Below are 15,906 nucleotides of genomic sequence, written 5' to 3'. Positions count from 1 at the left end.
CTCTCTAAGGCCATGTCTACACTACAGCATAAAATCGAAATTATTAAAACCGGTTTTATAAAACTGGTTTTATAAAATCGATTTTATGCGTCCACACTAGGGCACATTAATTCAGTGGTGTGCGTCCATGGTCCTAGGCTACCATCGATTTCCGGAGCGGTGCACTCTGGGTAGCTCAGTAAAAGAATGGGACCAATAACTTCGATTTCCGTCCACACTAACCCTAAATCGATATAGTAATATCGATTTTAGGGTTATTCCTCTCGTTGGGGAGGAGTACAGAAATCGATTATAAGAGCCCTTAAAATTGATTTAAAGTGCCTTGTAGTGTGGACGGTACAGCGTTAAATCGATTTAATGCTGTTTAAATCGATTTAACGCTGTAGTGTGGACCAGGCCTAAGTGGTCTCAGTGCCACTAGATGGGACAGAACACTACACCCAGGAGGTGTGTGAGTTACAATAGCACCTACTGAGCTAATGTATTGAAAATAGCAGTGTGGACACACAGGTAAAAGACGGTTACTCACCTTTGTAACTGTTGTTCTTCGAGATGTGTTGCTCATATCCATTCCAGTTAGGTGTGCGCGCCGCGCGTGCACGTTCGTCAGAAACTTTTTACCCTAGCAACTCCAGTGGGCCGGCAGGTCACCCCCTAGAGTGGCGCCGCCATGGCGCCTGCTATATTCCCCTGCCGGCCCACCCGCTCCTCAGTTCCTTCTTGCCGGCTACTCCGACAGTGGGGAAGGAGGGCGGGTGTGGAATGGATATGAGCAACACATCTCGAAGAAAAACAGTTACAAAGGTGAGTAACCGTCTTTTCTTCTTCGAGTGATTGCTCATATCCATTCCAGTTAGGTGAATCCCAAGCCATACCTAGGCGGTGGGGTCGGAGTGAGAAGTCGCGGCATGGAGCACTGCAGATCCGAAGGCCGTGTCCTCTCTGGACTGCTGGACCAGGGCGTAGTGGGCAGCAAAGGTGTGGACCGATGACCAGGTCGCTGCCCAACAGATCTCCTGGATGGGCACGCGGGCGAGGAAAGCCAATGACGACGCCTGCGCCCTGGTAGAGTGCGCAGTCACACGGCCCGTAGGAATGTGAGCCAAGTCATAGCAGGTCCTGATACAGGACGTTACCCACGAGGATAACCTCTGCGAGGAAATGGGAAGCCCCTTAACGTGGTCCGCTACTGCCACGAAAAGCTGGGGGGATTTGCGGAAAGGTTTGGTCCTCTCCACATAAAACACGAGAGCCCGACGGACATCAAGCAAGTGGAGTTGTTGCTCCCTGCGTGAGGAATGAGGCTTCGGGAAAAAAACTGGGAGGAAGATTTCCTGGTTGATGTGAAAGGCTGAGACCACCTTGGGGAGAAAGGCAGGGTGCGGTCTCAGCTGCACCTTATCTTTATGGAAGACCGTATACGGGGGATCTACCGTGAGCGCCCGGAGTTCCGACATCCGTCTAGCTGAGGTAATGGCTACTAGAAAGGCAGTCTTCCAAGAAAGATAGAGCAGGGAGCAAGTCGCTAACGGCTCAAAGGGGGGCCCCAGGAGCCGAGTCAGAACCAGGTTAAGATCCCAGGTAGGGGCAGGGGGTCAGACGTTGGGGTGTAGACGTTCCAGCCCCTTAAGGAATCTAGTCACCGTCGGATGAGAGAAAACGGAGCGGCCCTCCCCACCCGGGTGAAAGGTGGAGATATCCGCCAGGTGAACCCGAAGGGACGATATCACCAGGCCCTGTTGCTTGAGGGACCAAATATAGTCCAATATATTGGCGACCGAAACTTCCATAGGGAGGAAACCCCTCTCCGTGCACCAACAGGAGAAACGCTTCCACTTGGCCGTCGCTCTAGTGGAAGGCTTCCTGCTGCCCAAGAGTACCTCACGTACCGGGGTAGAGCAGCGTAACTCGGATCCGGTCAGCCACGCAGGAGCCACGCTGCTAGGTGCAGCGACTGGAGGTCCGGGTGACAGAGAGTACCGTGGTCCTGGGTGATCAGGTCCGGGTGAAGGGGCAGGGGGACTGGGTTGGCTATGGCCAGGTCCAGCAACATGGGGTACCAATGCTGCCTGGGCCACGCTGGGGCTACCATAATCACGTGGGCCCTGTCCCTGTGCACCTTCAGAAGGACCTTGTGGACTAGTGGGAACGGAGGGAACGCGTAGAACAAGTGGGTCATCCACGGAATAACGAAGGCGTCCACTATAGACCCGGGTTCCCGGCCCTGAAAGGAGCAGAACGCCTGGCATTTCCTGTTCCCCCTGGACGCGAAGAGGTCCACCCCGGGACAACCCCACCTCTGGAAGATCGAGAGGGTGACGTCCGGGCGGAGGGACCACTCGTGTGAGAGGAAGGATCTGCTCAGGCGGTCCGCCAACGTGTTCCGTACTCCGGGGAGGAAGGAAGCCATGAGGTGAATGGAGTGGGCTATACAAAAGTCCCAGAGTCGCATCGCCTCGTGACATAGGGGAGAGGATCTGGTGCCACCCTGCTTGTTGATATAGTACATGGTCGTCGTGTTGTCGGTGAATACCGCGACACAACAACCTCGAAGCTGGTGACAAAACGTTTGACAAGCAAGGCGGACCGCTCTCAACTCCCGCATGTTGATGTGTAGATCCACCTCCTGCGGGGACCACAGGCCCTGTGTCCTCAGGGTTCCCAGGTGGGCCCCCCAGCCAAGGTCTGAGGCATCCGTTGTTAGGGACACCGAGGGCTGGGGTGGGTGAAATGGGAGCCCCGCACACACGATGGACTGGTCTAGCCACCAGCCAAGGGAATCCAATACCCCTGGGGGATTGTGACAAGCGTGTCTAGCGACTGTCTGGCCGGCCGGTATTGTGCGATGAGCCAAGATTGGAGGGGCCTCATGCGGAGTTCCGCATACCCTGTCACAAACATGCAGGCCGCCATGTGGCCTAACAGGGTTAGGCATGTCCTTATAGAGGTCATGGGGGCCGCCAGCAAGCGCTGAACGATGGTCGACAGCGACTGGAACCTGGGCAACGGTAGAAGGGCCCTGGCCAAGGTGGAGTCCAGGACGGCCCCAATGAACTCTACCCTCTGCGAGGGGAGCAGAGTGGACTTGTCCACATTGATCATGAGGCCCAAGGTAGTAAACAGGCCAGTGATCCTGCGGACGTGGCTGCGGACTTGCAGCTCTGAGGTGCCCCGAATCGGCCAATCGTTGAGGTAAGGGAACACGTGAATGCGACTGCGTCGAAGATGTGCGACAACGACAGCCATGCATTTGGTGAATACCCTCGGGGCCGTAGAGAGGCCAAACGGGAGGACCGCGAATTGGTAGTGATGGCGGTCGACCACGAACCGAAGGAAACGTCTGTGGTGTGGCCATATGGCGATATGAAAATAAGCGTCCTGCATGTCGAGGGCGGCATACCAGTCTCCAGGATCCAGAGATGGGATAATGGTCCCCGGGGATACCATGCGGAACTTCAACTTCACCAGATATTTGTTGAGTTCCCGCAGGTCGAGGATGGGTCTGAGGCCTCCCTTGGCCTTGGGGATCAGAAAGTAGCGGGAATAAAACCCCTTGCCCTTCTCGTTCTCCGGAACCACCTCTATGGCTCCTTTGTCGAGGAGTGTCTGCACCTCCTGGCGGAGGAATTGCTTGTGAGAGGGGTCCCTGAAGAGGGACAAGGGTGGGGGGCGGGAGGGAGGAAAAGACATAAACTGCAGACGGTATCCCGTCTGCACCGTGCATAAGACCCAGTGGTCCGATGTTATTTGGGTCCACGCCTGGAGGAAAAACGAAAGGCGGTTGGAAAATGGGGGGAAGGATCTGTGGGGGAAACTGGTACTACGCCCTCGGGCGCACCTTCAAAACAAAGGTTTGGGTCCAGGTGGGGCTTTAGAGGAGCTTTGGTTCTGCCCCCCTTGATTCCCCGACTGTCTGCGCCTGCCATTTCTGCCGCGGCGCCTATTGAGGTCCTGCCGCTGGCGGAACTGGGGGTACGGCTGGCGCTGCTGCTGTTGTTGCGGCCGGAAGGGTCTGCGTTGTGTCCCGGGCGTGTGCATCCCAAGGGAGCGTATAATGACCCGATTATCCTTCAGACTTTTTAGTCTGGGGTCTGTCTTCTCCGAGAACAGGCCCTGGCCTTCGAACGGGAGGTCCTGGATGGTATATTGGAGCTCCGGTGGAAGGCCAGAAACCTGAAGCCAGGAGATGCGGCGCATTGTCACCCCCGAGGCGAGGGTACGAGCAGCCGAGTCCGCAGCATCCAAGGAGGCCTGCAGCGAGGTTCTTGCAACCTTCTTGCCCTCGTCAAGAATTGCCGCAAATTCTTGACGTGCCTCCTGTGACAACAGCTCTTTAAACTTATCCGCTGCCACCCAAGAGTTAAAGGCGTAGCGGCTAAGAAGGGCTTGCTGGTTGGACACCCTGAGCTGAAGGGCCCCCGCCGAATAGACCTTGCGGCCGAGGAGGTCCATACGCCTGGCCTCCTTGGATTTGGGAGCTGGGGCTTCTTGTCCATGACGCTCCCTCTCGTTCACCGACTGCACCACAAGGGAGCACGGTGTCGGATGAACATGGAGGTACTCATAGCCCTTGGAGGGGGCCATGTACTTCCGCTCGACGCCCCGTGCAGTAGGGGGGATGGAGGCCGGCGATTGCCAGATCGTATTGGCGTTGGCCTGGATCGTCCAAATAAAGGGCAGGGCGACCCTGGTGGGAGCATCAGAGGAGAGGATGCTGATGACGGGATCCTCGATCTCGGAGACCTCCTCAGCTTGCAGGCTCAAGTTCTGCGTTACGCGCCTGAGGAGGTCCTGATGTGCCCTGAGATCTAGTGGAGGAGGGCTAGAGGAAGAGGTGCCTGCCACAGCCTCATCGGGAGAAGACGATGAGGAGACCCCTGGCAAGAGAGTGTCCAGCGGGGGGTCTGTCTGAGCCCTTGCCTCTGACTCCGGAGGGAGCTCAGGGTCTTGCTGTTTTGACCCATCCTCTCCATCCGGGGAGGGGAGGGGGCGAGACAGCGATGCCTCCGGCGCCCTGTGCTCTGTCGTCGCAGGCCTAGGAGGAAGCTGCTGGGGGCCCTGGGCTTGGTGATACGCCCAGGGTGTCCAGAACCCCCACTGCTGCGGTCCCTGGTCCTGTTGAGGAGGGTCTTGAAAAAGGGCCGCTTGCCTGTTTGTGCCCAGTGCGTAAACACTGTCCGTCTGCGACGACATAGACGGCTGTCTGGAAGGCCATGGAGGGGCCGACCGTGGCTGGTAAGAATCTCCTCGTCCTGGCGCCGAAGATGTTCTCAGCGCCGGGGACCGGTACCGGGAGTCATACCGGTGCCGGGATCGGGACCGGGGTCTGTCTTGGACTCGGTGCCGGGATCGGGACCGGGACCTGCCACTGACGCGGTGCCGGGAGGTCGACCGGGACTGGGACCTGCCACCAGCTCGGTGCCGGGAGGTCGACCGGGGAGCTGATCGACGGCGGGAACGGCTCCTAGAGTCCCGGTGCCGGTATCGATGATTAGAGCAAGACCGGGACTGCCTGGAGGACGACCGGTGCCGCGAGTGCGACCGGTACCGCCGAGGGGAGCGGGCGCCGGGATCTGAAGCGACCACGGTGACGGGACCTCGACAGTGAGCGTGAGTCCCGAGACGGCGCTCTCATCGTCGGGTTGCCTCTGGACACAACCCGCACCGGAGGTACCGGGGGTGGAGGCTGAGTTGGCTCAGTCAGGGCAATTAGGTCCCGTGCCAAGGCGAAGGTCTCCGGCGTCGATGAGACCAATAGCTAAACGCCAGATCTTATGGGGGAGCTAGGCGGGACCGGACTCAACGGACCCTCTGGGCCCGGAGTCGACGGGATCCCTGTCGGTAGTGCCGCGGCAGAGGCAGGTGCTGGGTGCTCCACTCGAGTCTGCCTGGATGGAGTTGCAGACTTCGAGGGCCTTGCTTCGGGACCCAGTGCCGGGGAAGGTCGGTGCCGGGGAGTCTTTCCGGTGCCGGTGCGGTCCGGTGCCGGTGTAGAGGTGACGGTCTGTGAAGCTGCCGGGTTGAGTGCCGCTTCCATAAGGAGAGTCCTCAGTCTCTGGTCTCTCTCCTTCTTTGTCCTAGGCTTAAAAGCCTTACAAATGCGGCACTTGTCCGAGATGTGCGATTCCCCCGGCACTTTAGGCACGCATCGTGGGGATCGCTGGTCGGCATCGGCTTCTTACAGGCTGCGCATTGCTTGAAGCCCGGCGAACCAGGCATGGGCCCAGTGCCAGGTGCCGGGGAGGGCTACGGCACAAACCGGCTAACAAATATTTACACTATTATTTACAACTATTTACTATATTACTACTTAACTAACTACACTTAACTACTAACTACAACTATAAACAGTACAACGAAGGAGAGCTAGGGACGTGGAAGACAGCAAAGCCGTGCTCCACAGTTCCAACGACCGACACGGCGGTAAGAAGGAACTGAGGAGCGGGTGGGCCGGCAGGGGTATATATCAGGCGCCATGGTGGTGCCACTCTAGGGGGTGACCTGCTGGCCCACTGGAGTTGCTAGGGTAAAAAGTTTCCGACGAACGTGCACGCACGGCACGCACACCTAACTGGAATGGATATGAGCAATCACTCGAAGAAGAACAGCTCAGGCTAGCCACCTAAGTCCAAGCCACTGCCTGTGCCACAATGTCCACACTGCTATTTTTATCCTGCTAGTTCAAGCAGAGCTACTGAGAGTCTGTGAGGTCTAAGGATTTAACCTCCTAGTTTCCATTTCTAATTTGACCAGTCCGGGAACAGCTGTGACAGCATGGGTGGTACAAGCCCACCTGGGAGCCAGGGTATGGATTTGAGCAGCAAGCCTGTGTTGCCTTGGCTTTACTGATGTTATTCAAGCTACCTAGACCAAAGCTAGCACAGCTACATATGCTTCAGTCACACCTTTAGTTGCAGGGTAGAAATACCCTTAGAACGTTAGCACCAACACTACTCGGTGTTACACATGCACAACCACATTTGCAAAAGGTATGACCACAACCAGCTCATTTGACCTTCTTGGACCATAGACAACCAATGGAAAATTATGTTTAAAAAAAAAGGAGGAGGGACTTTACTGAGAAACAGTTGCTGCATCTGAACTGAGTTTTTCCTGAGTAGATAAATACAGTGGTTGCCATCAAAATCTTTACAGTTTTGCCTTTGCAAGTCGTTAACGTTACTGTTACTCCAAGTGTTCCCTGCAGTTTGCATTTCAATATTCTTTGCATAGTGAATAATTGAGTACTTCTGTAATAATAGCCATCTTTAAAGGCCAAACTATAAAGATTTTAATGGAAACTCCTATTCTGTGAACACTGGGTAAATAAACAAATACTGCCCTCATTCACACATGTGATCACAGAAGCTAAAAATGCAAAAGAACTGTTCAATCAACTAGTTCACCTCCTGCAACTGCAAGTCATTTCTATACTGAACATTCCTAAATTGCATAAAACACTCTGAGAGGATCTCTAGATAAAAGGATTCTTCCACTATGCAAGAAGACTAGTTTATCTTCTCTGGCACTACTCCTTCCAAGTGCAAATTGCACTGCAGGGCAGCAGCATAATGCATGTCTATCATGACTATTTTTGTTATGGGAGACACACCAGGAAATCTGGTGAAATGAAAATGCCAATATACAGTATTCTGGCATCCAAGCCTGTCTGAGACATTAAATACGCATGTTTGTTGACCCAAAACTGTTAATACTTACCACTGTCTGGCATTCTGCTGACACAACTTACTTCCATGCAGGATCTGCACAAATGTATGGAGTCTGTGAACTAATGCAAAACTGAAATATGGGACTCTAATGACTCATTACTAATAAGCATGTCCCACCTCCCTCCCTCTGCAAACTAGCCTGCAACAAACACTTCCTTGTGACCTATCCTTCCTTTGATCCCTAAACCATAACTCTCCAGCTTCCTGTTCCTTTACACACCTAACTTTCAATTTCCTCCTGCAGTCCACTACACAATTCATTCCCCCCACCACCAGCCTACCAATGGGAATGTACTTCTTCCCCAGTAAAGGATCCATAATCATTTATTTCCACAGTCCTGCAGCCTAGGGGAGGGAGCATTGCTGGGAGGCTACATTAACAGAAAAGGACTTTCTGTCATCACCCAGTGATATTTGATCCATCAAAGTTGCTTATCCGTGTACTTCAGTTAACTAGTTTCTCTCTGATTATAACAATGTTCATTTTCTTCTCTTTGGTTTTTCTTTTCTTTTTTAAAAATGAGATGGTAAGCTGTGGAGATGTCTCCTACAATACTTAAGAAGCTAAGAATAAACTAATTTGATTGAAGAAAATAGGTCCAATTCATCCTTTGTATAATTTCACTAACTGCAGTAGAGTTACATCAGGAGTGTATATCACCCAATAGCTCGAACTGTTACAGCAGTTGTAGACATCTTCTATAAGGATTTGATTGAACTGTCTAACTATCAATGGCCTAACTTGTTAGGTTAGGCTGTTTACTTCTTTATTAGCCCAGTAATTTCTCCCCATCATCCTCTATTACCTGTTCCACAAGGATGTTTAGTGCTGATCTGAGTAGAATTAATGATAACATTTCACAAAAATTCATCTATCCATTACCAAGGCAAAGGTCACCCTGTTTGTTTACTTTTAATATCCAAATCTTTACAGGATACAATTTTTTTTTCAAAATAGAAACACTAAACCTGCATAGGGATGTCTGATCCTGCATCCTTTAGTGCAGGATCCTGCCAACTTCAAAAGGAATGCTGCACAAGAAAGGCTTGAAGGTTTGGGCCCTGTGAGAATACAGGCCTAATCCCATCCATTTTGTTGAGGCAAAATGCCTATTTGGCCAGCTATTCAGGGTGCCACAAAGGGGTCATAAAGCTGTCTTAAAGGGGCAGCTAAAGATTTCTTCATGGTAGAGGAATCCTTATCTGGTGTGGAGCCAACTCTAGTACTCTACCTCCCAGACTCTGTCAGTGTAGGAACATGCTGAGACAGGAGGAATGTGACTGGAACGGTCTGCATTCCAGCAATCCCTACAAACATAATGGTTCCAAGTAAGCTATTTCCAGCCAGCACAATTAAGAGCATCCCTGAGGTTGCTCTAGGTTATCTCAGGGGTTGAATTGGCCCTGGCTGTACCCAGGATTAGGGGTAGGTAAGAAAGACAGATAGTGGAAAACAGCCCTTTTAAAGAAAAGTGCACCCATTTTCCTCAGTACAGGGCTCCAACTACCACCTGGTAGTAAGCATTTAAAATAATTAGGATTTTAATTAGGTTGAGCATGGCAGCAGCCATCTTGATGAAAAGTGACAGCAGAAGTAAGGGAGCCTGATGTCAAAGACCAAATACATTTTCAACCAGATTTATAGATGTTATAGTTAACATTAAAACCAAACTTTTGCATTTAGATATGAAGTATTTTGCTTCCTTATTAAACAGTTAAATTCCTATCGTGACAGTGAAATAAGCTTTCAAAACAGGGTGAAATCGGTTTTATAATCCATTCTCCCAAATCAGTGTCCTATGCCACCACTATAGGAATTGAGCAAAATGGAGGCAGTAATGTCTTAATATATTCTCAGAGCCTCCATCTGGATGGCATTGACTCTGGACTTCATCCCAACTCTAAGGGATTAGCCAGACACACCAGAAAAAACACTTTGCATCCATTTCAAACCAGCACTGAAAAGGCCTCAATCCCCACACTTCACTCCCCACAAAAAGCACAGCACAAACACTTTAAAAATAGGCCTATTGGGCCCAGATTATCTGTACAGTAACTCCTCACTTAATGTTGTAGTTATGTTCCTGAAAAATGGGACTTTAAATGAAGCCATGATAAGTGAATCCAATTTCCCCATAACCATTAATGTAAATGAAGGGGTTAGGTTCCAGGGAATTTTTTTTCACCAGACAAAAGACTATATTACTTACGTACACACACACACACACAGAGTATAAATTTTAAACAAACAATTTAATACTGGTACACAGTGATTATGATTGTGAAGCGTGGTTGATGTGGAGGAGTCAGAGGGTGGGATATTTCCCAGGGAATTCCTTACTGCTAAATGATGAACTAGCAATTGGCTGAGCCCTCAATGGTTAACTGTCACACTCTACAAGGCAGCAGGAATGGAGGGAGGGGAGACAGCGACACACAACGTGTGTGAGAGAGAGAGATGCACATTTTCCCTTTAAGTGCGCTGACCCTACTCTTAAGTACACTGCCTTGTTAATTAGATTAGCTTGCTGAGACCGCAGCTACTGCCAGAAGCTCCCTCCATCTTGAGCCCTGGTGTGTCGCCCCTGCCCTATGGAAGATGGGGTAAGCAGGATGCAGGAGCAGGGGGGGGGAGGACAGCCTGACAGCCCCCCTCTTTCTCCCCTTTCCCTCCCCCCCACAGCGAACAGGAGTCTCAAGGAGCAGCTTCAAGGCAGAGGGCAGGAGCAACACATGGCAGTGGGGGGAGGGACAGCTGAACTGCTGGCAATTGATCACCTGCTAAGGCAGCTGCCCACAGAGAACTTAGGGGAGCTGATAGGGGGCTGCCAGTCCACCTTGGTTCCAAGCCCCACCAGCTAACTGCAACGGGCTGCTCTTCCTTCAAGCAGTGGACAAATCAGGTGGCTGCCAAATGACTTTAGAAGGGAGCATTGCACAACTTTAAACAAGCTTATTCCCTAATTATCAGCAATGAAACAATGTTAACCTGGACAACTTTAAGTGAGGAGTTACTGCATCTGTCTTATTATGGTTAATAAAATTTATATTATGGTAGTGACCAAACATCTCATCCTAGTATGCCCAAACACAGATAAAGAGGCAGTCCCCACTATGAACACCTTGCAATCTAGAACCTTCAAAATTGTTTAAAGCACCAACTCATATCCTGAACTGGTGTTCTAACAAATCTGTGACTGCCACACCTTTTTCTTTGTACCCTATATGCTGTATAGAGTTTGCCAGTGCCCCATTTGTATTTCCTTTCTTGCTATTGAAGAATATCTACAAATAGAATAAAAGTGTCAAGCAGTGCAACACAGAGATTTCTGATGTCTCAGCAGATTTGACACAAGGGATTTCTTGATATTTAGAAATAAGGACCATACAGCCAAGACATAAGAAAGCGTAACTCCTAATGAATTTTGCTCAAGTGGACAAAGTGACCATTCCTCACTCAATGCTAAAGCCAGCCCAGATAAATTAAATGAAAATATTTTCTAGACATTCCTGCAAGTCCAAATGTTAGTGCAGTGTTTGGGATCCCCTTTGCTGTTTGTTGTCAGGAATGGCACGTAACCTCTGAATTATGACATGGAGTCACGTATGACAACATAACCAGCCAGTTCGTGTCTCCCACTGCCAACATCCTGATATGTTTTACTCCTGAATTGGAGCTTTTATATTTCCCTCTTCAAGGAAAGCAGAGCCCAACACATTTTCTCAGCAGAACTAGAGCATAAATGCATAATCCTGCAGCCTAATACCCATCAACAGGAAGCCTGTGTGTGTTCTCTGCACAACACAGACAAATTTCCCTCTTGAATCTCTGGTTTCGGCTTGAACCCTAACCAGGTCTTTCAGCGAGAAATTTGGGTAACCCAAAACAGAAAGGGGGAAATTATATACATTAGGATATTCATCCCAGCCCAACTCAGACTTAAATTGTTTGTTGCAGCTATAGTAGTTAACCCTTTCCTTCCTTCCTTCCAGCTCTGTCTCCTGATCCTAAACTGTGTTTGTTTCCTTCTTTGTTGTAGGGGGAAGATGGCTTGCCAGTTCAGGGCTGCTGGAATAAGGTAAAATAATCTTGGAACTTCTATGACTGTGCTGAATTAAAGGTGTTGATGCATTTTGCAGATGCTTTTCTATGAGTCTTTCTAATGACAAAACAGATGTGTAAAGCATGCAGTGGATTTTCAGTGCCAGTGCTCATGACAAGCAAGGACCAAAACTGTCCATTTGATTTATCCAATAATACACAAATAAAATAGGTTAAAAATGGTGGAATTGTATTGGCAACCCTGGATATTCCAGGCTTAAAAAAATCTTATAGTTGCACCGAATCAAAACTCATTAGCTGTGTTATATTCCTACATATCATTATTAGTAAATCATACTTTTTATCCATAGATCTCAAAGTACTTTGCAAAGATGGGTAAGCACTATTATCCCCATTTGGGGGAAACTAAGGCACATAAAAAGCCAACATTTTCAAAGTAGAGTGCTTAATATTAAGCACCTGAATCCATTTTAGGCACCCAAATAAAGGTAATTGATCTGATTTTCAGAAGTTCTAAACCCCTGCAGATCTAGTAGACTTAAAATGAGTTAATCTGGAGTTACTGGTGTAAATAGATAAGAGTTTGAAACAGAAATCTCTTAAATGTGGTTAGGTTGTTGTTTTAAATTGTTATTACAGCCAATCCAGCGGCTAAGATAAAAATCAAGACAAATAAACTAAAGCTCCAAATTTCCTTCCAATAACCTTCTGCCTGAGTTATAATTAGCATACTTTATGTTTTACAACTGAGGAGGTTTTAAAAGCTCTGAAGGGAACAGTATACCTGGGATTTTCACAGAGCCTAAAGGAGTCAGGCATATAACTCCCATTGACTTTCAGTAGGAATTAGGTACTTAACTCCCTTAGTCCCCTTTGGACATTCCAATCTAAAGATATAATGATAATTCAAGCCCTAGTGCTGTGAGCAGCTCCAGTTTTATTGTTTATAATATTGACTGGGATTTTCAGGTTTTAGTCCTGGCTGTATAAGGTGTAATATGGTTCAGTAGCTGGAAGCTGAAGCTACACAAATCCAGACTGGAAACAAGGCATACATTTCAAATGGTGAGAGTAATTAAACATCGGAACAATTTACCAGGGGTGTGGTGGATTCTCCATTACTGAAACTTTTAAAATCATGATTGGATATTTTTCCTCAAAGATCTGCTCTAAGAATTATGTTGAGGAAGTTCTGTGGCCTGTGCTATACAGGAGGTCAGACCAGATGATCACAATGTCTCTTCTAGCCTTGGAATCTCTGTTCAGCTGAAATACTCTGTAGCCTTGGACAAGTCACATGGGACCTAATTTTCAAAACCTGCCTCTAACTTTGGGTGCCCAACTTTAGACATCTCAGGACTGATTTTTCAGAGCTGCTGAGCACTTGCAACTCTCATGAATTTCACTTGGAATTGTAAGTGTTTGGCACCACTAAAAATTAGGCCTTGGTTTCTAAATTAAGACATCCAGAATTGAAGGACTCCAAACTAGAAGTCCTTTTTTGATCATTTAGGTCTTAACTTCAGTGTGTTCATGAAAAAAGGGGTGTATTATCTACCTCACAGGGCACTTTGAAGATCAATTAATTAACTGATTTGTAAAGTGTTTTGAGATTTTTGGATAAGAGTTGCTGTTTAAGTGAAAAATAGAAATTATTATGCCAAATCCTGGCCTGAGTGTATCCAGGATGGAGAGCACTCCATGGTCTGTCTGAACTTTGCAGTCATGACAGTTTGTGCTAATTCTGAAAGGACACACTACCTGAGGCGACTCAGAGCCCTTAGAAGGCTGCCCAAAACCTACTCCATCCCTTCCCAGGGATACTCCCCCCAACCAAGTCCGTGAGGAGGACATCAAAGGAGGCACTGAGACCATGCAATGCATCTGATGTCCAAGAAGAATAGGTATGAAACCCACCCCTCAAGCAGGCTGACAGCTATCCAAGAAGAAATTTACATCTTCGAAATGGAAATATAGGGGCCTCCTGACCTGAAGATTCCAATCAATGATCTACTCACAGACATGCACTGACACAAACCTTGTAATAACATGTTTTCTTTAAAGAAAGATACAATAGAAACCTATGCAGGTCCCTTCTTTTCCCTTCATTTTCTGCAGTTCAGCTGCATAGGAGTTCTTGATGCCCTATAGCCATTTCAGGCTTATGCATTCATCAGTGCCACTCTTCAGGTTCTCGATCATTATTATTAGTATTACCTGTTGTTCTCATTACTGCAGAAAGCAGCTCCACAAACAGCAATTTCAGTGGGTATGGTCAGGCTGAGAAGGGTGGAGAGTCATCCAACATTGTACCCCCTCCTTCCTAACCAGACAAATGAAAATGGTCATTCCTGAGGTTCTTGATTGCTTCCTCAACTGTTGTGTGTCCTGGAGCATGCTCAGATAACAAGGTCCCCCCCAGCTGTGTTTTCCTCCATTAAGAAATCCTTGCAGCAGTTTGAATTGCAAAACTAACACAGGTTTATGTTTTCTTTTGCAGTGATGATTCTAACCATGGACTGGCCTGTGTGTGTTTTGTAAATAGAATATTTATTTTTATACAATGTTCTTTTCTGAAATGCCAAGAAGTTATACATTTTACAAATTATCAAAAGCTGCATATATTTTGTACAGAAAATACTAAATTTCCCTTTTTCTGTTTGTCAATCCTTTATATATCCTGTGTCTATATTATGCTCATATTGTTGTGGAGTCCAGCTGTAATATTTGCATGATATTTGTGCACACTTGATAAGTATTGGAACTTAATAAATTATTGCATTCAGGTGCCAAAAGGAACTGCCCTATATAGATCTGTAGGTCATTTTCGTTGCCAAATCGGGAGAAGTAAAGAATATTTGAAGTGTTATGGATCTTATTATTAAAATGAAATATGACAATGTTATCTTTTTGTGAATAAACTATGGTGTTGCTGGGGAAAGCCTGGGGCAGCCAGCAGTGCTATTAAAATGAGGGACTTCTATTTATTACATCAGTTTAGAGCATAAGGACTTTCTTACTCAGTTTGCCATATCCTAGTGCAACGAAACCACCACTAGAGGACACTACCGGTGCTATTTTAACAAAGGTGCCCATTCATCAGTGAGGATGTTTAGGCATTAAAACATGTACACACATACAAAATCTGTCTTAAACTCTTGTAACTAGTTAAGATGGTATGTCTCACATTACCAGTTAGCCACCAGCATTTGTGATTATGGCACCAGTTCAGCAAGGAACTCAAGCACCTCTCTAATTTTAAGCACAAATAGTCCCATTAAAATCAGTTGGATTATGCACATTCTTAACATTAAGTAACTGCTTGAATGTCTTGATGAATAGAGACCTAAATGAATACTTACGGTATATATGAATACACATTTAGTGTCAAGTATCAGGGGATAGACGTGTTAATCTGTGTCCACAAAAACAACAAGGAGTCCAGTGGCACCTTAAAGACTAACAGATCTATTTGGGCATAAGATTTTGTGGGTAAAAAACCACTTCTTCAGATGCAAGTGAGGTTTTTTACCCACAAAAGCTTATGCCCAAATAAATTGGTTAGTCTTTAAGGTGCCACCAGACATTTAGTGTCAATCATAGGGTTACATGCAAATTTGCAGAAGAAAATAATCATAATTTGCATATGCACGTCTTAAATACTCGTCTTGGATCACCTATATTAATGTCTCAATTCTAAGGTGCCCACTCAGATAAAACTATGTTAGTAGGTTACAGAGAACATCACAGTGTATGTTGCAGAAGCAGTAAAAGAACACAATGGGTGCCACACTAGTGTAGCAACTGACCTCCATATATAAAGACCACTTGAAAGAAAGTGCTAAATCAGAAATCTCAATTTCATATAATTATGCACAAGCCAAACTGTGATTCTAACAACATAGAAACTCCATTCGTGCTTGTGCATGTCACATTGTACACAATAGACCAAATTCAGTCATGAGATAAGTGCAGCTCCCACTGAAATGACTCAATTTATGCCTTGGTTGAATTTTGCCCACTGTGTGTATTATGTATTGGAAAGAAAGGAATGATGTGTAATTCCTAAAACTTGTGCACCTTTTGTAGCCTAGGTCTGAAAGGTGAAACACT

At 47.5% G+C, this 15,906-nt stretch overlaps 1 protein-coding gene across 1 annotated transcript in view; it reads left to right on the top strand.

Moving 5' to 3' along the window:
- The window catches only part of COL13A1 (collagen type XIII alpha 1 chain), a 165,485-nt gene extending 150,659 nt beyond the window's left edge, over window positions 1-14,826 (top strand). The window contains exons 41-42 of the mRNA XM_030571227.1: window positions 11,771-11,809; window positions 14,294-14,826. Coding sequence (XP_030427087.1) covers window positions 11,771-11,809; window positions 14,294-14,296 — 42 coding nt within the window. The 3' untranslated portion in view covers window positions 14,297-14,826. The remainder of the gene's footprint in view (window positions 1-11,770; window positions 11,810-14,293) is intronic.
- The last annotated feature ends 1,080 nt before the right edge of the window (window positions 14,827-15,906 follow it).

Source organism: Gopherus evgoodei, chromosome 7 (assembly GCF_007399415.2).
Source record: "Gopherus evgoodei ecotype Sinaloan lineage chromosome 7, rGopEvg1_v1.p, whole genome shotgun sequence".
NCBI lineage: Eukaryota > Metazoa > Chordata > Testudines > Testudinidae > Gopherus > Gopherus evgoodei.
The sequence above is the reverse complement of the archived record's forward strand: the minus strand, read 5'-3'. Positions and strand labels throughout refer to the sequence as shown.